Here is a 21,769-nt window from a genome sequence, read left to right as displayed (position 1 = left end):
TTTGATGCATTATTTCGATAAGCAGTCCTATTCAATCCTATTTCTTGCCTTTCTTCCCTCCACTCCTCATGGTGCCCTCGAATCCAGGCCGCTTCTTCTTCGGTGCAGGCTTGATACCCAGCGCCGCAGCCTTCTTCTGTCCCTTCTTACTTCCTGCTACCCTTGCCTTCAAGTTCTCCTCACGCTTCTTCTGTCGTGCAAGCTGCGTCTTCCTCACGTTTGCCAGACGCTCCTGCCACTCCTTCTCCGACTTCTTCTTCTCTTTCTCGACACGCTTGACCGTCTTCTTCAGCAAGGCTTCGTTATCGCGAACCTTCTCTCCTTGTGACTGGAGAATGGCACGGCGCCACGTGTCGGACTCATGGATATTTTGTGCCTTTATCGTAAGTTAGCACCACATACCCAGAGAGAGCACCACTGCTAACAAACCTTGTCCTCATCCATCTCCGCGAGCCTCGCCTTCTTCGCCTGAATACTCTTCAGAGCACCATATGCGTCCTGAGGCCCCTTCCTCTTCCTCTTCCCACGCGCATCACCAGTCTCCATATCAAGCTCCTCGCCATCCTGAAATTGGACACGCGTAAACGCAACACTGTCAGAATTCACACCCAGAGATAACGGTCTTGGCGCAACATCCTCCATCTCCTCGTCCGAATCAGACTCGTCCTTCACCGTGACTCCAGACTTGCGCTTCTCAGCAATGACAGCCTTCTTCCTCTCCTTGCGAGCGTCGGTTTTCATTTTGCGAGCTTCGATCATGGCTGTTCTCGATGTAGCAGCACCCTCAACGCCGGTTCCAGGAGCCTTCCTCTTGGCACGCAGAGCCTCAATCTTTGCCGCCAGTTTCGCTTTCAGTTCGGATATATTTGCCGGAGTCTGTGCTTCCTGTGATTGCTGTGTTGATTCAGTAGTTGATACGGATCCGTTGGCGATCTTGCGCTTCTTGCTGTCCTTGTTTGGTGTTTGAGGGTCGGTCTCCCAGCCATCCTCTCCGGCCTCGGGCTTTGACGGGATCTCCTCAACCTTCTTCTCCTCGCCATTCTGCTGCTTCTTAGCAGCGTTCTTCATGGCGAATCCGTTCTGAACCGGAGTTGCGTGCTCATTCTTCGCCTTCTTCTGATATGACGCAGGCTCCTTCTTGCCCTTAGAGGGTGCGGGTGTGGCCGGTGCTTCAGTAGTCGCGTCCTTCTGCTCCGCCTCCTTGGCGGCTTCAGCGGCCTTCTTTGCTTGAGTGTCGGCGGCCGAGAATATGGTGGTCTCCGGATCCAACTTCGCCCTCTTCGCCTTCTTAGCCTCCTCCTTGCTCTGCTTGCGCTTGTTCCATTGCGACTACAATGCTCATTAGAAATGAATATGAAAATACAATGAAGAACAGCATACCGAAGAATCCTCAGCGTGATAGTACTTCGACGGAATGAGCGACAAGAGCCCCTCAAAGGCGTTGTTGTGTGCTTTGAGTCTGTCCTGCAGAGACAGTCAGCCTCCAGATCAAACCAAGCTCATTACAGACCACTCCATACCTCGAGTTCGTTACCCATTGTCGATTGTCGATTTTCTCCGACCTACTCTCGGCGCTCCTCGAATTACCGTAGCAGCCAAAAAGTTGTCGCGCCACAACCGTGCCACATTCAAGCTTCAATTGAGCCCGCACCTCTCAGTCAAGTCAGATATATATATGGCTACTCTGACATTTCAGATCAGATCAAATGGGATTGGCTGAACACAATTGCTCAGTAAGGTTGCTGATGCTCATGCCTGTCCAGTGGCGGAAGACATTGAGTGGATAAAGCTACAGGTTCGAGATCATGGTTCACAGTAGGGATGTCAATGATCATGCAACAATTCGAGATTGAGAAGAAAGACGTAACATCAAATCAAGCAAGCTATGTCAGAGACGAGAATGGGCGTTCTGCGAAATTGATCAAAGAAATTCGTGAGCGTAATGTGTCAACACATCAGTTCTCAGGCTGCATGTGCAATGGCACATATCGAACGTCGTACATCTATATCATTGTCAATGGAAATCCGGCTGAGAGTAACATCGTAAATACCTTGCTTTTGTGCACCGTACCATCGGCATCCTTTGTGACTTCCCAAATCGCCTGCTCATATTGCCCTACCGGGATAAACATCTTCCCGGTTCCCGGTCGCAATTGGTCAATAAGGTGCGTCGGCATTCTTGGTGCCGCGGCTCCCACATGGATGGCCTGCGAGCTTGGTCAGCACTCTGTGTTTCGAGCCATTTGAGCATGCTCACATCATATGGAGCGCCTTCAGGCCAACCCAAACTCCCGTCTCCTCCAATGATCATGATCCTGCCATCCTTGAGCATCTCTGCATGCGTGGGATCCTTTCTCAAATTATCCTTGCTCTTCTCAACCAACTCCGGAATATACTGCACACCAACAATAAGCTTCTTCAATTAAACAAAAATCCCGTGACCATACAAACCTCAATCCCCACCACCTTCCCCTCCGGCTGTACCATATGTGCGAAAACAGCTAACAAATACCCACTTCCCGAACCGACATCCAAAGCAGACATACCAGGCTGAAGGTGTTGTTCGAGGGCTTGAGCGGCGTTTGCGTGCATGTGTGGAGCGGAGATGGTGACGCCGTGGCCGATAGATTGGGGAGCGTCTCGGTAGGGGCTGTAGGGTGCGAAGTGGCCGCGGTCGACTGTTGCGCCCCAAGTTGGGTCAGTAGCCTCATAGTGCTGTCGTATAGACGTTACCTTTCCTCATAGCCTGTTGTCAATCGAATTAGCTTGTCGCTCTCGTTCACATGTACAGAACTGCGCTCAACAACCTCATACACACGATCCGACTTGATCAACTCATTCTTCCTCAAATTATCCAGCATCTCCAAATTCGTTTCGCCTACACCAAAACCGCAACTAATCAGCCAACTAGCCAACCATAATAGCTGCACAAGCAGGATCAAACCATGAGATCTCCAAGCCATTGCGGTAGGCAACAAGGGCACGCTCCTCAGGAAAGATGGAATGGGATACAAGACAGCTGTTACAGACTTAAATGCAGCCGTGTTTTTGGAGCAACGGGGGATGGATCAAACGGGAATTTTTTGTTGCACGGCGGTGGCCCTATGATCTCAGGCGGTCACACGCATCCGAATTGTGGGGTTGGGTTGGACCACCTGCGCGGAACACCAAGAGCTGCCCCAGAACCCAGCTGAGCTCAGAAGACCAAGGTCAAGAGGACGACAATATTGAGATAACCATGTAGAACGGCTTGGCCCTAGGAATAAAAAAAAAGAGAAATGTCATCCGGCTGCAATAAAGCTCCAAGAATCACGCCGCAATGGCACCGGGAATGTAAAACCAATACTAATAATGCTCAGACAACTCAGACGGCATTCTCACCCTCGCCCTCACGAACCACAGCCGGTCCATCACCTGGCCTCGTCGGTGTCTGCCTAACCAATTCCTCAAGTTTCCTCACCCTGAAGAACTCACTGATTGATCTGATCAACAAAAACCATCCTGCGACCATCAAGACGTAACTCAACCACTCTCCTCCGCTAATCGCATCCACCTCCGTACCAGTACCACTGGGTACAGCTGGCGGTACGGTCGCAGCATCACCGGTATACGTAAGTGCACTGTTGGGATCCGTGGGATCAATCGGGGTGCCGAAAAAGGGGTCAGTGGAGCTGAAGTCCGTAGCGTATGCGTTCGGGTTCTGGAGGTAAAAACCATACTGGATCAATGTGATACCAAGGCCAGCCTTGGCACCTTGGGCGGAAGCGTGTGAGGTGTGGAGGAGGTATGTGAGGAGGAATCCGACGAATTGGAAAGACATAGAAACTAAGTCATGGGTTAGGACGCGTGGCATGGTGTAGGTAAAGAGCAACGTACTGAGCATATTCCAGACAAAGGAGAAGACGTTGCCGACTGGAAGACCGTCAACAAAGACATCGTCAGAAGACATACCGGGAGCGATGATCGTCGTCTCCCAATACGGTGGCGCTTGGTCGGAGGAAGCTTCATCGTAGGTCTATGCATCGAGTTAACACATATGTCCCGCCGGGCATCGAAGCCGTCGCATGGGCGGTACATACCGGAGGATGCTCCTCAACCTTCTCCGTCTCAACCTCAGGCTTGGCACTCAAATTACTGAACACACCCTCAACATTGTGATTTCTTGGTTGTGTCCTCCCACTTGCACAAGCTGCCGGTGTCGACTGTGTAGAACTCTCTTCACTTTGTTGTAGTAGCGTTACACGCTCCACTTCCTGATTCGGTTGTCGTCCATGGAGTCGATATGCATGCTGATCTTCGTCCTCTGACTCCTCCTCGGCGTCGGGGTTGTTGAAGGCTGCATCAAGTTCTGCGTCTTGGGAGATTGCTTCACGAAAACTAGGAGGTGGAGAGTCTGGGAGGCCGGGCCGTGTTGCTGGCGGTGCAATAGAAGATTGATGGTCGGCTTCGTCCGCGACAGGGACCTATAGGTGATGTCAGCATATGTGGCAAGACTGTCGGACAAAGACAGTGACTCACCCTCTCGTAGCCAGGCATAGCAGGGATGTTCAAGTTCTTGTTTCTGTTTGTTTGAATAGGTCGATGCCAGCAGAACGGAGGGTAACCGTCTCCAGGGTGTTCAGGGTGTTGTGTACACCTACCTGGCCTGCTGCGGTCGCTCTGTAATGAAACTGCGCCTCGGTTGCCAGACGTACCGAAGGCGCCCGTAGCTGTAGTACACTGTAATCAGATAAGTCCACCGAGTCAACAGTCAGGCAGGTATGCCGTAACTATTTGAATTGGGAGACCATGAATTACCTTCCAAAGGTGCAACGTCGTACAACAGTCTCGCCTTTGCTAATTCAGCGGGTACTGCTGGGTGCGCTGGTCTTTGCGCTGTGCTTCCTCTACGGCACGCGAGACGAACGGCAAGCACGCATATCCTCGCTTGATGATACCAGACCAATACGAGACATCACCGTTGTTACATGCAACAAATGGCGCGCACTTCGAGTGTTTGGGTCGTGTAGTAGGAGTGGATGGGAGCGCGTTGACAGAGACTTGTTTCTACGGAAGGGGTGGATTCAGCAAGCGTTTGTGCTTATTGACCGGAGGGCATCATCAGACGATAAGAGTGTTATTAGGGAGGTTCGTTCAGGGCGTTTGGCTTTTGCAGAGACGGGTATTGCATGGGAATATAGACCGGGAGGCATCTGGATACAGCGGGAAGCAGCTGCACCTCATGACGCAGTCACAGGAGTTGACATTTTGTATGGTATTGATGCAGTGGAAGTAAGACCTGGTTGGTCACTGGTTCGTGGTGGAACATTGGAGCACAGCGAGGCGCATCTATCCATACGGCACGGAGTGATAAAGACGTTTAGAAAGCCGGAGGTGCGGGTGAATGCGAACGGGAAGTTCAAGGTGTTACAGGTTGCGGACTTGCATCTTTCTACATCCGTTGGAGCGTGTCGAGACGCTGAACCAGCAGATACTGCGGCCAATTGCGAGGCTGACCCGAGGACCCTGGAGTTTCTCACACGCATCCTGGATGAAGAGAAGCCAGATATGGTCGTATTGACTGGCGACCAAATCAACGGCGATACAGCACCGGATACACGGTCGGCCATGTATAAGTTCGTTGAGCCGTTGATAGCACGGCGAATGCCTTATGCGGCAATCTTTGGAAACCACGACGATGAAGGAGACCTAACCCGAGCGGAGCAGATGAAGCTGCTTGAAGGCTTACCATACAGTCTCAGCCAGGCAGGTCCCGCGGATATTGATGGCGTTGGTAACTACGTGATCACCATTCCTGCCGCGAACGATGACTTTCCCGCCTTGACCTTTTACTTTATCGACACGCACAAATACTCGCCGGACGAGAAGAACCAGCCAGGATACGATTGGATCAAGCAAAGCCAGATCTCGTGGTTTAACCAAGAACAAGCTGGGCGTGTCGAGCAGAAGGATACCCGTCATCAATTGTCGATGGCATTCATCCATATTCCCCTACCGGAGTACCGCATGAAATCCAACCGCTTCATTGGAGACTGGCGTGAACCCCCGACTGCTCCGACGTTCAACTCTGGCTTCCAAGCTGCTCTGTTAGATTCTGGGGTGAATGTGGTGACTGCTGGGCATGATCACGCCAATGAGTATTGCATGATAGATGATCAAGCACGGCTGTGGATGTGCTACGCTGGTGGATCGGGCTTCGGGGGTTATGGAGGATACAATGGCTTCATCAGAAAGCTAAGAATATTTGACTTCGATGTGGAAGACGGGTCAATTTCGACGTACAAGAGAGCGGAATGGCCCGTCACAGACGAAAGACTGGATCCACAGGGTTTGGTTGGGCAAGGACAGAGCTTATCGCCTGCAACACTATCATAAAGCATAATATATAAGCAGAGCATATAGAGATATATCAAATCTAATTACCTCATTACCCGGAGGGTGGGGACGGCCGGCATCTGGCGGGCAGGGCTTGCGTCAAGGCGCTTTGACAGGCACGCTTATCCTCACCACCAAAATCAAGCGGAGGCCGGACCCACTGGGAGGTATCACCACCCCAGGCTACTGATCCGACAATGAATCCTCATCAGTACTCTGAATACATGCCGGCTCAGCCTTCAGGCTCGCTTCCACCGTCCTATCTGCAGCAGCAGGGCCATCAATCGCAGTACGCACCGCAGCAGCTGCACCAGCAGCAAGGACAAAGTGCGCCACGGTATGGAGAGGGCGCAACCGATTCAGAGTCGGATGACGATGGAGAAGGTGATGACTTCAATGAGGATGAGGAAGAGGAGTCATTTGCCAGGCCATCACGCATGACGGAGGACCGGCCATCTAGCACATATCCGCAGATGAACCCTACACCGCTTTACCGACAGCGTAAGTCTTTTCAGCGACGTATCGATGGCAGGACTGACGGTTATACGCAGAACAACAACCTACTCTCGCAAACAACCCTAATATTCCAGGCTTTTACTCGAGTTCAGGATTTGACTTGCTCGGTGTATTGGCGCGTGTCATTACCCGTCCAAACCCCCAGATCCAGCTGGGCCCCATCGATATGTCTTGCTCTTTCGTAGTAACAGATGCCCGCACTGACGACAACACAATCTGCTATATTTCACCATCTTTTGAAGGTGAGATCGCAAACCTGCTATTCACACGCAGTGGAGGCTAACTTGGGCGTGCAGGCTTGACTGGATACACCGGAAAAGAGATCCTCGGACGTAACTGTCGTTTCCTTCAATCACCTGAGGGCAGGATCAACCCCCAGGAGAGACGAAAGCACACAGACAACAACGCGACCACACTCCTTAAGATCGCGCAAAACCAAGGCAAGGAAGCACAGGTTTCGCTAATCAACTACAAAAAGGGCGGTCAACCTTTCGTAAACTTGCTAACAGTCATTCCCGTTACATGGGAGAACCCCAATGAGATCGCGTTCTTTGTCGGTTTCCAGGTGGACTTGGTCGAGCAGCCCAACGCCATTTTGGAGACGTTAAAGGATGGATCGTACACCGTCAATTACCGTATGTCGACACTGCCAGCCCAGATCTCGCCTGCTGGTCCAGATTCGCAGGATGTGCAAGAAGTAGAGGATGACGATGAGCAAGAGCAACTGCAACCGCAGTTGCCAGCCGGATCTGCGGCGCCTAGTTTGCAGGAGATTTTGCAGCCTCCAGCACAGAGGAAACAGGACTTGGCAGGTCATATCTTGGCGAAGTACTTGTTGGACAATGCTCCAGCAGTGGTCTACGTGGTGTCATTGAAGGGTATCATCCTTTACTGTTCACAATCGGCAGCCGAGCTTCTCGAACACGAAGCAGACGATCTTGTTGGCAAGCAGTTCTCTTCCATTTGCCACCCAAGTGACATTGTACCAGTCATGCGAGAGATCAAGAACTCGACCAACCCAGCCACCAGCCATGTCAGTCTCGTCTTCCGTCTCATGAGAAAACACAGCGGATTCATGTGGTTCGAGAGTGAAGGTCACTTGCACATCGAACCGGGAAGCAAGAACAGGAAGTACGTCTGTTTGCTCGGAAGGGAGACGAGGATTTACGACTTGAAGTGGAGAAATGTCCTCACGGCGCCTCCAACACAATCTGCAGCTACCCCTCAGGAGTTCTGGCTGAAGGTCTCGTACGGTGGCATTGTGCTTTCCGCAACAAACACGGTAAAGGCCATTCTTGGAGGTATGTCAAGCGATGAGATGGTTGGAGCAACGGTCTATAGGTTGGTTGCCCAGGAGAGCCAGCTTCTCGTTCGAAGCGCTCTCGATACTGTTCGCAGCATGAGGGACCAAGTGACAGACGTCGTTATCGGCATGCAGGACAAGCTAGGTAATGTCATCCACTTGACTTGGACTTTCTTCCCCGGCGATGTACCCTCCGCGAACGGCTTTGACGCCACGTACGTGCTCGTGAACGCACGACGTGTTCAAGGTTCGCCGTCTGCCCTTGCACTCCCTTCCGGCCCCTCCATTCCCCAATTGTCTTCTCACCCGAGTACCGGCTCCTCACCATCATCTTCCGGGCCTTCTGGAATTACTCAACGTACGTCACCATCAGCGGAGCACAACATGGATGCAAATATCTTTGACGAACTTGATACAACGAGAAGTTCGTCTTGGCAGTACGAGTTGCATCAGCTAAAGGTGACGAACAAGAGGTTGAACCAGCTCGTGGAGGACGCCCTGGCCAGGAGATGATACGAGGATATATAATGGTACGGAGGTTGGATGATTAGGCGATAATATTGTCTGGCGGGAATCTTTTCAAGGATGAAAATGACGAAGCTATATGTCACATGGCCATGGGCGGGGGGCGCCGGCGTTCTTTGGCTTATTCTAAGTGCTGCCCGGTGCAACACGAGTTTAAGATAATCTTATATTCTTTCTGGGTAAAACACACGACTACATAAATATTCGCACGTCCATGCTATCTCCTGTCAGCGATATGATGAGTTCTGTGCGTAATTCCAGAGATAGACCGGGCCAGGTCTCGGATTGGATGTGGAGCACAAACCCATATACGTATTTCTCATCCCACCATCCCACCAGTGTCCCAATCCCAACCCGAACATCTACTCCTTTGCCTTCCTAGCTCCCTTCAACCCCCCGAACTCCTTCTCAAACCCCTCCTTCTCCCTCCGATATAGGCTCATCGTCGCCTTGGCATCCTCAACGGAACTGTGTCCTCGTCCAGAATCATTACTCTCCACATTCTGAATCTCAATCCCCAACAACTCCTTGGCCAACCTTTTTAACGACGGCGTCTTGCCTTTACTCAGTTGACGATACAGCGGGTATAGCGACGTATCTCGGATTCTGGAGCGAGGGTGTTTGAGGAGAAGAGCAGCAAGATCATGGTGGACGGCGTGCCCGATGAGGATGCGGTCTTGGAGGATGTCGGCAACACGTTGTTGGACGGATTCAAAGGGAAGGGCACCGTTTTCGGCTTTTAGCATTGCTGGGGTGATGCCGGAAACGAATGTTCGATAATCCGTGACTTTTTCTTTTGGGAGGACAAATAGATCAAGGACTTCGTTGCCGTGGAAGTTAACGACAGATACACGTGCAAGGGTTGATTGTGTTCCGTCCGGGCCAACACCGACCATTTCACAATCAATCGCGACATATCTCCCGATCTTGGTGTTTTTGGAGGATGTCAGTGTGCTCCCTTTTGATTTTTTCGAGACAGCTTCGGCGCCGTAGGCTTTTGCAAGGTCTTCAGGTGAGATATCATTATCCTCTGCGAACGCCAGCAGAGAGGCTTTCTTGTCAGCTTCAGTCGCAAGGGTCTTCTTCACTTTCAGCCTGTCGTAGGGTTTCGAGGATCTGGAGGGTGCTATTGTCTGTCACCATGGCTTGGTCAGTGACTTTCTTCGTGATCAATGAACTGACGAGAGAAGATACCTTCTGTAGCGCTTTCCAGTTCCCTCCGACCTTCTTAGTCTTCTCTGCTGCAGGCATTGGAATGGGTATCTTTGATACGGGTTGTTGCAATGAGGGAAAAGTGACTTTTGTCCGTAACGCAGCTGCAAATGACGAGAGCGATTCAAGGAAACTTCTGTTACGCATACGACATGGAGGTGTGGAACGGAGCAGAATTTGGGCATGGGCCCCGCAGATACGCGCGATAGCCCTGAACACCTGCTGTATCACCCCGGACGGCTCGAACATTTACAATCTTTTCTCATGTTAGATACGTATAATGTCAGTGCCACCTACTTATCCTCAATCGTAGCTATACATTAGGACTCCGTCCATGAGGTGGAACGCTGGACTGGGCAACGAGGTGCTTTCTAGAGTATAGAAACATGATATTGAAGAGAATGAAAACCAAAGTCTAAAGCGGAAATCCAGGGGACAACCGAGAAAGGGAATCACCAACGAGCGGCGGCGACATGGGACGACTCATGCCAACGTCGGACTGGAGTCCATTCACGCCATAGCCCTGAAGCTGTTGCCAGGTCGCTGTCACGCGAGAGCGGAGATCAATTACCCCCTTCTGCATGCCATCGATAGCCTCGACGAACTCAAGCTCCAGAGCCTGACGACGCTGTTGGCGTTCCTCCCTCGCCAACCTGCGGATTTCCCTCCCGTTCTCCTGCATCATATCACGCTCGGATGACTGCAAGCGCTCCAACTCCGCGTTAAGCCGAGCTTTCTTCGCAAGCAGCTTGTCTTTGCGTGCCATGATTATGGTTTTGTCTCCTTCAACCTGATCAAGCTTGGTTCGGCTAAGCATGCGGGCATTCTTAACCTCCTCTTCAGCTTTTGACAAAGTCGCCATCTCTGCTTCCCATTCCTTTTTCTTCATGGTCCAGTTCTCAGACACCTCCTTATGCTCCGCTTCGACGTGAACTTTCTCCTGTTCCATCGCAATCGCTTCGTCCTCAGTTCTCCTTACAAACTCCCTCAAAAACAAAACCCGTCTCCAGGCACGCTCGTCACCCTTATCGCCGTTACTAACCCGGTTGCGAAGGGTATCGATCTCAGATCGAAGGGAAGACAGGTGCTTGGAGTTGTCGCGTCGCACACGACGGAGTCGTTGTCGGAGATCTTGGAGAGACGCGCTTGCAGTTTCGACAGTGGATAATAGAGTGGTTAGGGGTGAGAAGGGACGGGCGGGCGCCTGAGGTTGGCTCTGTGCCAGAGCAGCCTGCTTAGGCGATGTACAGATGCTGGCTCTGCAAATCAAATCGTCCTCGAGCGAAATCTCAAACTCATATTCCGTAACAGACGCCAACCCAGAGACGCGAATGAGCCACACGGAGCCGTCTTTCTCAGCCTGTGCATATTCTTCCTGTTCAACGCCATTACCTTCATCGCCCTCATCCCCATGAATATTCTGAGCCGTGCGAGTCAAAGGTTCGAATGTCGTTTGAGTCCAAAGAATGCCATTCACACGCACAGTAAGTGGCGGATGCTCTTCCCTGTACCGATCGCCAAATGAAATAGAAAAGGATACACTTCCAGAATCGATGGAGGTGACCCACACAACCTCTTCATTAGATGATGGACTCTCTTGTGGTCGTAACTCGGCTTCTTTGGCAGCAAACACCAAAGCACCGGCAATAACGTTCCACAATGGCATAGACCGAAGTGACGAACCCTTCTTCTTCTTCGAATTTGTAGTGGTAACTTGCAAATTGTTCGTTTCAATGTCCTTTTCCTTCTTCCCGTTATTAGATGTAGTAGATGCAGCGTCAACCGACCCATCAAGAATCCAACGTCGTAAAGCACGCATGACTCCCTGCCCAACCACATGTACCGCGATGGCATCCTGAATCCATGTAAATGCACCAATCTGCTGACGCATGCCTGGAGCATCAAATGGAGTAGTACTCATTAGCCATCCCAGAGCGCTGTCCGTGGGCTGGATAATGGTGGTCATTCTGTACGGCATCTTCGACCTAGCAATCCGAGCTCCGCCCACAACACCCGCACACATGGCAGCAGCCCTGAATCCTCCACCTCCCAAAGCAGTTGCAATGACTGCTTGCGCCAAGTCCACGATGAAACCGCGAGCCTGAGGCAAGAGGAATGCTGATATGAGAGCGACTGACGCGTCAGCGAGGAGGACGGTGGGCAGCGAAGGCGGTGCGCTTGTTCCCTGGCTGATGAAGTTGCTGGTGGCACTTGCAGAAGAAGAAGCATTGGGCGCCACAAACATAAGACAGGCGAACAAAAGATGGAGCGTAGTGAGTAAGGTTGCGGGAAGGTGTAGGAGGAGGATCAAAAGCGCGAGCGAGTCGAGGAAAGGATGAGGCGTAAGAAGAGCTTCACGCTTCGTCGAAGCAGAGGAGTAATGGAACTTCTGATTGTCATCTGAAGCATTCGGGACAACGCTGATAGTGCAATTACCGTTGTATGTTGGATCGGAGTAGTCATTGGCGTCCGTGCCGTCGTGATCGTGCAGAACCACAGCATTCGTCTCATCCACCGAGGACTTGCGAGAGGCGTTCTCCGAGGTGGGTGTAGAAGGTGCACTGGACTGCCGAACCTGCTGTTTCGCATCGGCGGCTGTCCGACGACTTCTTGCGGAAGCCGCAGAGGCCTGACCATTCGAAGCGACAAGGCGCTTCAAGGCCAAGCTGCGATTTCCCATGGATCTCTTTCGATGCAATGGATGGTTCTATTGGGCTCTCATAGCCACTCCTTCGTCGTTCTTTGTTGTTCAGTAAAGTCGGTGCTTTCGAGCGAAGCTACCTCCCGCCGTCGTGCCTGAACACTTTTTGTGCGGCCGCGTACGTCCAGCAGGCATGTATATATATACAAACAGCTCGAAAGATTGATACAGTCAACCATTTGCAAAAGGCAGAGAACGATCAGGTATGCTCCATTGTCGCTGCTCGTAACTCTCATCCTGACAGCCGACCGACAGGATCGCCCACATAATACAGCCCAAGATGCTCTTCAACAACGTCAAGCGTGCGGCAACTTCGCCCATGCTCTCCAGCACCTGCCAGCAAACCCGCACTTACGCTGTACAACGTACTGCTCTGCCACGCTTGTTCCCGCAGACTGTCGTCCTTTCCAACGGAGCGACTGTCACTAGAATGACCACCTCACCTAAACCATCGTACCGTCTAGTTCGTGACAACCGCAACAACCCGCTCTGGAACCCCCATATGAACTTGGCAAACCGATCAGACGAGTCTGGCCGAACGGCATTGTTCCAGTCTCGTTACGGATTTGACTTTGGTGGAGCAGAGGAAGAAGGGGAGGACTCTTTTGCGGACTTGCTTGTGGGTGGTGTTGAACCACTCAAAGGAAAGGAATACCAAAAGAAGAAGAAGGGCAAGAAATAAAGGTGGGAATTATTCTCTAATGGCGTTATCTGGGTTTTGTTTCTGCATGTGGAATTTGTACTTCTGGGTTCAGCCTTTGAAAGAGAAAACCATATATCCTGCCTATCAAGAGCGTCGACGTATCGACAAGATTGTTCACCATGACCTGATTATTCTGCAACTTCAGCCCGCCGTTCGTCTTGGTTTGTGGAGGTTTGCTGCTCTTCAGAGACACCGTTCCTGTCTCCGACCGACTCGTGTTGATCCTGATCTTCCCGATCCAGATATGTCAAGTAGGTTTCCCAGCCTTCGATCAACTGATGATGTTGTTAGCTTTGTCAAATGTGCGGTTCTGTGGAAACTTACAGCTTTCTGGCTCTCTACCGCACTTTCTAAGAAAGTCTCAACACAGGTCTTGAAATCCTCCACTTTCTCCTTATCGAAGCGTTCGAACTCGGTCTTGAGAAGCTTGCCCACTTCCTCGAACTCCAGACGCAGTTGATTGCATTTTCGCTCAGACTCCACCAGCTCGTCACCCAGCAGAGAAAGACGGTCTTGCTGCGTACGACCTTGTCTCTTCAACTTGTCCACACTCGAACGCTTCTTAGTCAGATCTGACTCCGCGGTTTGCCATGAGATGTATGCTTTTTGTCTGGCCTGCAGGGCCGTCTTGATCGAACCACACAGGCGGACATATTCTTCCACAGTGTTACCCATAGTAAGAATATCTTGCTGGGCCTGTCGTTCGTACAACTCCTTGATGCGAATTTGCAAGTCAGATAATGCAGCCAACGAGTTGCCCAATTCCCGATCCAGCTCCGTAGATGACAACGACGACAGCGAATTGCCAAACTCGTAGGTTGCTCCAGCCAAGTCCTTCCTCTGCCTCACAACACCATCGATTGCTTTTGATAAGACCTTCAACTGATATTCCATCACCTCCAACCAGTTCTTCTTGTCCTCGAAGTACTGATCCTGCTCCACGAACTTCACACCTGCACCGGACAGAAATGCGCCCATGAAACCCTTGCTTTCACTCGTTGCAGCCCTTTCCTTCTCCTTGTGCTTCACATCCACATTGAACGTCTCGGACTCCAGAAACAGCTTGAAGTCCGGGTCCCGGTGGAGCACAGGATGTGCAGCAACTTTAACGAGCATTCTCTCGAGCGCATGCCGTCTTGCTTCGACGAAGTCCTCATCGAACCGTCCGACGGCCTGCTTCTCAGGCGGCGCCGGTACCATAACACCTGGGTTATTCGAGTTCAGCTTATCGAACAGCCACAAGAAGTCGCGATAACGCCTCATTACGGCAAATTCGGGAACCTTAAACGCGCTCGAAGTCGTCTTTGTTCGGACTTTATACACTGTATGACTGCTGGTCAAATCCCCAATCTTTTGCGGGTCGCCGACGCTGATGTCAAAGGACGGCTTGGCAGCTTGTTCCAGCGGGATGTGACTTGGTTTGCTAGTTGGCACCGCAGGCTCTGGAGCTGATCGACTATAGCTGTTTTCTCTGGAGAGACCAGGTACTTCTTGCGCCTCACGACTCGGGCCCGCATTACTCTGCAAAGCCAACGCGTCAATCTCCTGGCGAACCTGATCCGTCCGAGATGGTCTGGAATCCCTTGTCGGCAACGATGCTGTAGGCGAAGAATCTTCACTCAGAGGTCCTCCACCTAGAGGTCCAAGCGGTCCCGCGTCGAGGTCAAGGACTACACTCTGGGTCATGCGACCGCCCGGCGTGCGACGGCTAGACGGTGTAGGACGAGAAACAGGCGAGGCTGGAGCTTCGCGTTCAACTGGCTTGGGCGCATGTTCTTGAGGCTTCACTGGACTTAGTTCTGTATATAATGGATCAGTAAATGCCTTATGGATGCTGCAGAGATCGTCGTACCCGGCGATGAAGAGGCCGCCTTGCACGGTTCGGGAACTTCATGGCGTGGAGTCTTCGGTGACGAGTCTGCGAATGGATTGGACAAAAGCTCATCGAAGCCGACTGAGTCAAAGCCATGCTGACCGTTTGATGACATCTTGAGGATTATTTTGCACGATGATGTTGACAGCTGGTCGGTATCGATGCACCTCATGTGCTCCGTCGGTCGGCGTTGACGTGCGTCAGCGGGGAAACTACGAACCGCATTCAAGCTCAAGGCGGAAAGCAGAGGGAAGCGAGTCGACGTTACAGGGCTTCGTTTGCTTTGCGATCATCAAGATTACCATCAGTACTCCAAAGGTTCTTAGTTGCACTTCTCTATCTGATGTACAGGGTGTCGGGCGTCAGTGTGGGAAGGAGGCATGCAGAACTCGCTGACTTTCACTACTTATCGATATTGTACCACTCTTCAATCTCGAGCTCTATCGTACACTTCCCAAATCCATCTTCATCTTGCCGCCACCTTGGCTCTCATATTCCTCGCCATCGCCCACATCAAAATTGTGTACCGTGTGAAGTGCTCCTTAGCATAGAAGAGGATGGCCTGAGTCAAGACCGCCTTGTAGATTTGCGCATCAAGACCACGATACCAACCCTTTAACCCATCCCTCTTCAATACCTTCTGCAGCACCGTAATGGCGTTTTCCTTTTCCTGCAATGTGCCATCCACCAAAGGGTTCGCTGCCTCTGCGTATGACTTGCCGGAGGTGACTGGCGAGTGCTTACCCGCTCCAGCCTGCAGCCTGACCTTTGCCATAATGTAGGGATACGTAACAATCGTCGCAATCGCCTTGCTAATGGCTCCGACGACAAAGGCTTGTCCTGGCGTCAACTTTCCTCCAGTGTTCCCATACAACGACTCCCGAACCTTCTCAAAGAACCCATACGTGATAGCAGGGTTAACACACAAAACCAAACTTGCCCCAAGTCCCTTCCACAACCCAATCACCCCATCACTCTGCACGATCGTCCGACAAGTCGCCATCAAGTCCTGCCTCCTCGACGGCGGGAGAGTCTGCTGCAGCGTAGTAGCAACATTAACCGGGATTGTAAAGATCTGGGCAATTGCACCAGCGAGTGCTCCGACCGCCAAATCAGCCGGGATGCTGAGCTTGCCGTCGGTGGAGAAACGCTTTGCGGCATGGGTCTTGAAGAGCGTGTGGAAGTAGAAGAAGACCATGCTGGTCGACGCATTCCCGATCAACGACCCGAAGAGTCCGGCGTACGCTTCTGATGGGGATTTGATCAGATCCAGAACTGCAGCGACGGTGGACTTGGCTTTTGGTTTGCTGGTCGCTGCGGTGTCGTCCTCACTATCTTTCGCGACTTGGGTGCGGGTCTTGACGCTATCACCACAACGTTAGCAACATTTCATGATAATAGAGCAGTCAGACATACACATCTAACGGGTAGACACAGATATTTGCGAACACCGTACCCAGAGCTCCCGCGAGGGCGTCTCCGACGGGAGGAAGAGAGGGGTGTTGCTCGATGGAAAGGACAGCCATCCTGTCGGTTTACGTAGATTCGATCTTGGATCCTGTGTGATGGATATTAGGTCTTCGAGAGGTTGAAGGACGGTTATAAAAGAGATCAAGTACTGCGGGGAGGGTGCTTGCTCGAGGAGAGCCGTCAGTGGCAGGCGGGCCAGCCGATGCGGGGTACTTCCGTGAACGTTACCGTAACGCGAGATACCGGTCAGTACCAGCCGGATGGGCGGATTTGTAAGTGATAGAAAACGACTCTCAATGCTTCTATTATTGAAGATCATGACCTCATGCTACGTCTATACCTCCTTTCGATGCCAAGACGAGCCCGCCTCTACCGACAATCACATAAACTCCAACCCAACCCCAACCTGCACCCCCTTCCTCACACCCTCCCCCCTCCTAGCCACAACCGGCAACACAAAATTCGCCTCAACCCTCAACGGCTGTCCAAAAGTCTCTCCAGCCCAAACTATGCCCGCGCCCATACTCACACTCGGTCTCGTCACCAACTCTGCCACAGTTCGGGGGACAGAGCGAGAGGGGTCGAGTGCGAGGAGTGAGCCGCCGTCGAGGAAGGTTTGGAGACGAAGGCCGTGATCTGAGGAAGTGTTCAGAGGGAGTTTGGTTTGGAGTCCGAGGCCGAAGGCGAGGTAGATTTCTCCGCCGACCGAATCACCACGCTGATGTGGTCCTAGTCCCGCTTCCCGGAATCCCCGCACATTACTCGGTCCACCCAGATGGAATCGGTCTTGGACTTTTGTTGACCCCTTCAAGCCGTAGATACATCCCGTGCGAAGACCGAGAGTTGCGGATGTTTGTGAAGGGTGGTGGAGGAGGTTGGCGGTGGAGGTGTGGAGTTCGGTTTTGAGGTGATGTGCGTCACCACCCAAGGGACCCGCACCAGCCAACTCGGCCAATGTCCGGACGGAATAGCCGGATGTTGGGAGGAGGTCGTTGTCGTGGGTCGATAGGGAGTACCGGTGGACGAGTGATGACTTCAAGGAATCACCAGCGGAGGATTTGACGATCGGTGATGCCGTAGGGAGTAGATTCGTCAGCGTCCGCCACGTCGCTTCGTATCCAAACTCATGCCGTGCGCTGCCTGGTACCGGATCCTGGTGCGTCCACAATAATTTGACTCCGCGCTGTAACTCCTTATACGACATCTGCACCCTATTATCCCGATGCGACGAGAACCCTGAGAGAGAAACTCGGGTGTCCGGTGACGCCTTCCATGGTGCATCAAGTTTCACCTCGTACGCATTTCGAGACCGATTCCCAATCTCCGCTGCCACTGACAACTCCTCCGCACCGCCCAACAGGTGTCCAACACTCACCCTCGCCCGTGCCGAGGCATCTGATCCAGACAAATGAGTCGAAGGCTGTATTGATACACGTGAAGATGATTCTGTGAGGTGTAGTGTTGCGTCGACATCGTGGATATGGGCTAGCGGGCTTTCGGCTCTGTCGAGAGATATTGAGATATCGTCAAAGATACCAAACCGTTTCAGGCAATCTGCGGTTTCTTGTAGTCGATCCAGGGAGGACTTTAGGCATTCGTCTGATTGTTGGGAGTTGAGGATGGGTTGGAGGACTTGTTCGAGAAATGCTGGGCGTGTTCGCTCGGTTCCGGCAATGCGGATCGAGGAGATGTTGACGTAGAGAGAGGAGCTGTCGGTGACGATCTCTCGTAGCCCGGCAGCTGCTTTCTCGTATCGCTGGCGTTGCTGTTCCCGTATTCTGGCTTCACGCTCCGCGGCTACATCTATATCCTCCAACGTCTTCAACTCCGCATCGAACGACAATGGCGACCTTGGAGATTCTGGCGGCACAAGCTATCAATTCTCCTCGATCAGCGACGGCCTCGGTGCAAACGGTAGACACAACGTACAGGCTCATCCAGGAAGCCTGGAATCGACATTTTCCGACACTTTTTCGGACTTGATGGAATTTCGGATCCGGGGTTCGTCGGCTGCACCCTCATCAGGCACCGTCGCATGAACCGCCTCGCAGCGCTCCCGTACACCACCAACCCCGACGACGGTTGCTGTTTGGACCCCAGCATTCATTGTTGACAGTCGCATTCATCCTCACATTCACAGCCCAGTTGATTGTCATGGCCCAGAATCCGGCTGCTGGAGCCCCGCCGGGCCAGTTCTCCGCTGGGGAGTTGAACAGGATTGTCCTCGAGTACGTCGCACACATCCTTATACGTCGAAACTGAAGCTGATCTTATGCAAAAGATATCTCAATAAGAAGGGGTACACTCGTACGGAGGCCATGTTGCGCGTGGAGGCGGAGGGAGGCAGAGCATCAGAAGGTCAAGACGCGTATGAGCGCGCATATAAAGCTCTGAGAGACTTTGCAGATGAAAGTCTCGACCTGTACAAGGTTTGTTAGCTACCTGCGACGCTCATGCGGTAGCTGACGTTTGACAAACAGCCCGAATTGCGACGAATTCTCTATCCCGTCTTCGTTCACTCCTACCTCAATCTCATCCAAAAGGGCTACGTCGAAGCCGCGAAAGCATTCTTCGACAAGTTCTCGAATGAGCATACAATCCAGCATCAATCAGATCTCACCCGGCTTCGTGCCGTAGTACTGCCAACACATCTCGATACAGACCCTCTAGCAAAGCTCTACAGATCAAACAAATACCGATTGCGGATGAGCGAAACAACCTATCACCTCCTAACAAACTACCTCACCGAAAACGAAGCAAGCAACGGAAATGTCAGCATGGGCCTCATCAACGCACACGTCGCGATCGACCGCGTCGCAGGACGTCCAGGTACAGGCAGCGAAGAAGGCGAAGAAGGAATCATCGGGCTCGGTGGGGGGGCAATAGACGACTTCAACGCACAAGCTGTCAAGCTCGGTCCATTCCCCATGGACCCAGAACTCGTCAAAGATGTCGAATCAGAACTACGGATGACCGAAGCGGACCTCCTACCAGAATTCATGCGCGTCAAGCAGGAAGGAAGCGAGGACTCGCCCATGCGCGACAACATCCCTCTACCACCCCACAAAGGCGCCGATGTTCGCGCCGAAGTCGAGAATCTCCGCGAGATTCGGAAACGAGTCCGTCTCGGCCCACAAGCAGCAAAACCGAGTGTATGCATCTATACCTTCCACAACACCTACGACGGCCTAAATTGCGTTGACTTCTCCGAGGATGCGTCATTGGTAGCTGGTGGGTTTGGCGAGAGTTACGTACGGGTATGGAGTTTGAAGGGTGAGAAGCTCGTCGGGGCACAAGCCAAGTACGGCGGGCAGCACCCCGAAGACGGCCTCTCAACACGCCGAATGATCGGGCACTCCGGTCCCGTCTACGGCGTCTCGTTCTCCCCGGATTCAAAATACCTCCTCTCCTGCTCCGAAGACAAGAGCGTAAGACTATGGAGCATGGACACATACTCCTCCATCGTCGCATACAAAGGCCACACACACCCGGTATGGGACGTCAAGTTTAGTCCCTTTGGGCATTATTTCGCCACCGCGAGTGGAGACCAGACCGCGAAATTGTGGAGTACGGAGCATATCTACCCACTCAGGATTTTCGCGGGTCACCTCAGCGACGTGGATACCGTCTCGTTCCACCCCAACTCCGCGTACGTCGTCACCGGATCCTCCGACAAGACCTGCCGACTGTGGGACGTCCAGCGCGGGTCCGCGGTTCGGGTATTCACAGGCCATACAGGTGGCGTACTCGCAACCAAAATCAGTCCCGATGGAAAATGGCTGGCGAGTGCGGGCGAGGACGGCACGATCAAAATCTGGGATATCGGGAGTGGGAAGAAGTTGAAGGATATGCGGGGTCATCAGCGGGGGTACATCTACAGTTTGGATTGGAGTCGGGATGGGGCTGTGATTGTGAGTGGGGGGAGTGATAATACTGTGAGGGTGTGGGACGCCAAGAAGAATACACCGGTGGAGAAGGAGGAGGGTGTTGTTAATGGTACGCCAATAAGCGGACCCGATATGACCAGGAACATGAATGGAACGGGAGGAACAGCGGGAGGAGCGGGTGGGAAGGATGGAAAGATGTTGGAGACGAGTGACCATATGGCGGCTTTTGGGACGAAGAGGACGCCGGTGTATAAGGTGCATTTCACGAAACGGAATTTGGTGTTAGCTGCGGGAGCGATTACGAATTAGTAAAGGAAGAGAGAGAACGGGGTATCTTGGTATGCTATCCTCACACACAAAAGTGCACTGCCTACTTGTTATCCTTGGGAATTTCACGCTTCTCCAGAATCTTGTCAACGAGTCCGTGCTCTACAGCATCCTCCGCAGACATCCAGAAATCCCTTTCCAGCCAGGAATTGATTTCCTCCAAAGACTTATCCTTCGTCAAGTGCTTCTTATAGATCCCGTTTAATTGATCCCTCGTTCTCAAAATCTCCTTTGCATAAATCGCAATATCCGAACTCTTACCAGCGGTCCCACCAGATGGCTGATGCACCATTACCGACGCATTCGGCAACACAAACCTCTGCCCCGGGGCTCCCGCCGTCAACAACAAACTGCCCATACTCGCCGCTACACCCACGCAAAGCGTACGAACGGGACTCGAGATATACTGCATGGTATCATAGATCGCTAATCCCGCGCTCACACTCCCACCAGGTGAGTTGATGTACATCGAGATCGGCTTTTCCGGGGCCTCTGCTTCGAGGAAGAGGAGTTGTGCGATGATAATGGCGGAGAGGTCGTCGTGGACTTCGCCGTTTAGCATGATGATGCGTTCTTTGAGGAGGCGGGAAAAGATGTCGAAGGCGCGTTCTGAGCGGCCCTGTGAGTGATCATCGGATTAGCAGGTGGTCAATGGGAAGAGTCATGGAAGAAGCAAGTACGGTGTTCTCGATGACGATGGGGACGTTCATGAAGCTGTTGATTGGGGCATGTTGGGAGGTTAATGCTCGACGTGCGAGGCCTCTCGAAGCGGTTGTGAGGAGTCTTGGGATCATCGTTGTTCTTCTTGGCGGTGAGGTTTGGACGAGTGATTCGTGCGATGCAGGCACGCGTCAAGGAGGGAGGAGGGAGGAGGAAG

At 52.4% G+C, this 21,769-nt stretch overlaps 13 protein-coding genes across 13 annotated transcripts; 4 read left to right on the top strand and 9 right to left on the bottom strand.

Annotated features, from left to right (window-relative positions):
- Nucleotides 1-37: 37 nt before the first annotated feature.
- SAICODRAFT_36466 (SURF6-domain-containing protein) lies at nucleotides 38-1,538 on the bottom strand (the record flags this gene model as incomplete). Its single annotated transcript, XM_019168505.1, has 4 exons — nucleotides 38-376; nucleotides 430-1,329; nucleotides 1,381-1,464; nucleotides 1,521-1,538. 4 exons carry the CDS (start codon nucleotides 1,536-1,538, stop codon nucleotides 38-40), a joined length of 1,341 nt encoding a protein of 446 aa, XP_019022541.1.
- Nucleotides 1,539-1,723: 185 nt separating this feature from the next.
- SAICODRAFT_83381 (protein-L-isoaspartate O-methyltransferas-like protein) lies at nucleotides 1,724-3,094 on the bottom strand. The gene is made up of 7 exons (XM_019171317.1): nucleotides 2,945-3,094; nucleotides 2,808-2,878; nucleotides 2,734-2,746; nucleotides 2,452-2,678; nucleotides 2,258-2,395; nucleotides 2,052-2,207; nucleotides 1,724-2,003 (listed from the first exon to the last, which is right to left on the bottom strand). The coding sequence occupies exons 1-7, from the start codon at nucleotides 2,961-2,963 to the stop codon at nucleotides 1,956-1,958; spliced, it is 672 nt and encodes a 223-aa protein (XP_019022540.1). The 5' UTR covers nucleotides 2,964-3,094; the 3' UTR covers nucleotides 1,724-1,955.
- Nucleotides 3,095-3,280: 186 nt separating this feature from the next.
- Nucleotides 3,281-4,621, bottom strand: SAICODRAFT_20790 (uncharacterized protein). The gene is made up of 4 exons (XM_019166325.1): nucleotides 4,519-4,621; nucleotides 4,080-4,463; nucleotides 3,877-4,015; nucleotides 3,281-3,825 (listed from the first exon to the last, which is right to left on the bottom strand). Exons 1-4 carry the CDS (start codon nucleotides 4,534-4,536, stop codon nucleotides 3,365-3,367), a joined length of 1,002 nt encoding a protein of 333 aa, XP_019022539.1. The 5' UTR covers nucleotides 4,537-4,621; the 3' UTR covers nucleotides 3,281-3,364.
- A 323-nt stretch (nucleotides 4,622-4,944) lies between these two features.
- SAICODRAFT_49370 (Metallo-dependent phosphatase) lies at nucleotides 4,945-6,345 on the top strand (the record flags this gene model as incomplete). The annotated part of the gene is made up of 1 exon (XM_019168965.1): nucleotides 4,945-6,345. A coding segment is annotated over one exon (1,401 nt), but the record flags the coding sequence as incomplete, so codon positions are not given.
- Nucleotides 6,346-6,543: 198 nt separating this feature from the next.
- On the top strand, nucleotides 6,544-8,512 carry SAICODRAFT_83374 (uncharacterized protein; the record flags this gene model as incomplete). Its single annotated transcript, XM_019171316.1, has 3 exons — nucleotides 6,544-6,876; nucleotides 6,927-7,133; nucleotides 7,188-8,512. Coding segments are annotated over exons 1-3 (1,836 nt in total), but the record flags the coding sequence as incomplete, so codon positions are not given.
- A 375-nt stretch (nucleotides 8,513-8,887) lies between these two features.
- SAICODRAFT_31361 (uncharacterized protein) lies at nucleotides 8,888-10,081 on the bottom strand. The gene is made up of 2 exons (XM_019167898.1): nucleotides 9,914-10,081; nucleotides 8,888-9,852 (listed from the first exon to the last, which is right to left on the bottom strand). The coding sequence occupies exons 1-2, from the start codon at nucleotides 9,968-9,970 to the stop codon at nucleotides 9,082-9,084; spliced, it is 828 nt and encodes a 275-aa protein (XP_019022536.1). The 5' UTR covers nucleotides 9,971-10,081; the 3' UTR covers nucleotides 8,888-9,081.
- Nucleotides 10,082-10,269: 188 nt separating this feature from the next.
- SAICODRAFT_20786 (uncharacterized protein) lies at nucleotides 10,270-12,611 on the bottom strand (the record flags this gene model as incomplete). Its single annotated transcript, XM_019166324.1, has 1 exon — nucleotides 10,270-12,611. The coding sequence occupies one exon, from the start codon at nucleotides 12,609-12,611 to the stop codon at nucleotides 10,347-10,349; it is 2,265 nt and encodes a 754-aa protein (XP_019022535.1). The 3' UTR covers nucleotides 10,270-10,346.
- Nucleotides 12,612-12,775: 164 nt separating this feature from the next.
- SAICODRAFT_72694 (uncharacterized protein) lies at nucleotides 12,776-13,314 on the top strand (the record flags this gene model as incomplete). The annotated part of the gene is made up of 2 exons (XM_019170790.1): nucleotides 12,776-12,835; nucleotides 12,888-13,314. The coding sequence occupies exon 2, from the start codon at nucleotides 12,913-12,915 to the stop codon at nucleotides 13,312-13,314; it is 402 nt and encodes a 133-aa protein (XP_019022534.1). The 5' UTR covers nucleotides 12,776-12,835; nucleotides 12,888-12,912.
- A 13-nt stretch (nucleotides 13,315-13,327) lies between these two features.
- Nucleotides 13,328-15,361, bottom strand: SAICODRAFT_83369 (Vps5-domain-containing protein). Its single transcript, XM_019171315.1, has 3 exons — nucleotides 15,188-15,361; nucleotides 13,660-15,134; nucleotides 13,328-13,610 (listed from the first exon to the last, which is right to left on the bottom strand). Exons 1-3 carry the CDS (start codon nucleotides 15,321-15,323, stop codon nucleotides 13,464-13,466), a joined length of 1,758 nt encoding a protein of 585 aa, XP_019022533.1. The 5' UTR covers nucleotides 15,324-15,361; the 3' UTR covers nucleotides 13,328-13,463.
- A 313-nt stretch (nucleotides 15,362-15,674) lies between these two features.
- SAICODRAFT_67021 (mitochondrial carrier) lies at nucleotides 15,675-16,827 on the bottom strand (the record flags this gene model as incomplete). The annotated part of the gene is made up of 3 exons (XM_019170279.1): nucleotides 16,625-16,827; nucleotides 15,953-16,572; nucleotides 15,675-15,913 (listed from the first exon to the last, which is right to left on the bottom strand). The coding sequence occupies exons 1-3, from the start codon at nucleotides 16,732-16,734 to the stop codon at nucleotides 15,675-15,677; spliced, it is 969 nt and encodes a 322-aa protein (XP_019022532.1). The 5' UTR covers nucleotides 16,735-16,827.
- A 230-nt stretch (nucleotides 16,828-17,057) lies between these two features.
- Nucleotides 17,058-18,670, bottom strand: SAICODRAFT_95550 (uncharacterized protein; the record flags this gene model as incomplete). Its single annotated transcript, XM_019171984.1, has 2 exons — nucleotides 18,608-18,670; nucleotides 17,058-18,551 (listed from the first exon to the last, which is right to left on the bottom strand). The coding sequence occupies exons 1-2, from the start codon at nucleotides 18,635-18,637 to the stop codon at nucleotides 17,058-17,060; spliced, it is 1,524 nt and encodes a 507-aa protein (XP_019022531.1). The 5' UTR covers nucleotides 18,638-18,670.
- Nucleotides 18,671-18,739: 69 nt separating this feature from the next.
- SAICODRAFT_83360 (transcription factor TFIID complex subunit Taf5) lies at nucleotides 18,740-21,235 on the top strand. Its single transcript, XM_019171314.1, has 3 exons — nucleotides 18,740-18,906; nucleotides 18,960-19,107; nucleotides 19,159-21,235. Exons 1-3 carry the CDS (start codon nucleotides 18,833-18,835, stop codon nucleotides 20,872-20,874), a joined length of 1,938 nt encoding a protein of 645 aa, XP_019022530.1. The 5' UTR covers nucleotides 18,740-18,832; the 3' UTR covers nucleotides 20,875-21,235.
- On the bottom strand, nucleotides 20,936-21,686 carry SAICODRAFT_36457 (putative ATP-dependent Clp protease proteolytic subunit; the record flags this gene model as incomplete). The annotated part of the gene is made up of 2 exons (XM_019168504.1): nucleotides 20,936-21,511; nucleotides 21,573-21,686. 2 exons carry the CDS (start codon nucleotides 21,684-21,686, stop codon nucleotides 20,936-20,938), a joined length of 690 nt encoding a protein of 229 aa, XP_019022529.1.
- Between the last annotated feature and the right edge of the window lie 83 nt (nucleotides 21,687-21,769).

This window comes from Saitoella complicata (assembly GCF_001661265.1).
Source record: "Saitoella complicata NRRL Y-17804 unplaced genomic scaffold SAICOscaffold_20, whole genome shotgun sequence".
In the NCBI taxonomy this organism is placed as follows: domain Eukaryota; kingdom Fungi; phylum Ascomycota; class Saitoellomycetes; order Saitoellales; family Saitoellaceae; genus Saitoella; species Saitoella complicata.
Note: the sequence above shows the minus strand (reverse complement) of the source record. Positions and strands in the feature narration are given on the sequence as shown.

Excerpts from the sequence above, each read along its gene's own strand:
- SAICODRAFT_20790 (XM_019166325.1), bottom strand. Across the intron at positions 4,016-4,079 it reads AGGTTGAGGAGCATCCTCCG|ACCTACGATGAAGCTTCCTC; the intron begins GTATGTACCGCC and ends CTCGATGCATAG. Across the intron at positions 3,826-3,876 it reads CTTTGTCTGGAATATGCTCA|TTTCTATGTCTTTCCAATTC; the intron begins GTACGTTGCTCT and ends CCCATGACTTAG.
- SAICODRAFT_31361 (XM_019167898.1), bottom strand. The coding sequence starts at position 9,970 with ATGCCTGCAGCAGAGAAGACTAAGAAGGTCGGAGGGAACTGGAAAGCG. Across the intron at positions 9,853-9,913 it reads ACTGGAAAGCGCTACAGAAG|ACAATAGCACCCTCCAGATC; the intron begins GTATCTTCTCTC and ends CCATGGTGACAG.
- SAICODRAFT_83369 (XM_019171315.1), bottom strand. The coding sequence starts at position 15,323 with ATGTCATCAAACGGTCAGCATGGCTTTGACTCAGTCGGCTTCGATGAG. Across the intron at positions 15,135-15,187 it reads GGCGGCCTCTTCATCGCCGG|AACTAAGTCCAGTGAAGCCT; the intron begins GTACGACGATCT and ends CATTATATACAG. Across the intron at positions 13,611-13,659 it reads CGGTAGAGAGCCAGAAAGCT|TTGATCGAAGGCTGGGAAAC; the intron begins GTAAGTTTCCAC and ends CAACATCATCAG.
- SAICODRAFT_83381 (XM_019171317.1), bottom strand. Across the intron at positions 2,208-2,257 it reads CTGAAGGCGCTCCATATGAT|GCCATCCATGTGGGAGCCGC; the intron begins GTGAGCATGCTC and ends CCAAGCTCGCAG. Across the intron at positions 2,004-2,051 it reads GTACGGTGCACAAAAGCAAG|ATGTACGACGTTCGATATGT; the intron begins GTATTTACGATG and ends ACAATGATATAG.
- SAICODRAFT_83360 (XM_019171314.1), top strand. The coding sequence starts at position 18,833 with ATGGCCCAGAATCCGGCTGCTGGAGCCCCGCCGGGCCAGTTCTCCGCT. Across the intron at positions 18,907-18,959 it reads TTGAACAGGATTGTCCTCGA|ATATCTCAATAAGAAGGGGT; the intron begins GTACGTCGCACA and ends CTTATGCAAAAG. Across the intron at positions 19,108-19,158 it reads AAAGTCTCGACCTGTACAAG|CCCGAATTGCGACGAATTCT; the intron begins GTTTGTTAGCTA and ends TTTGACAAACAG.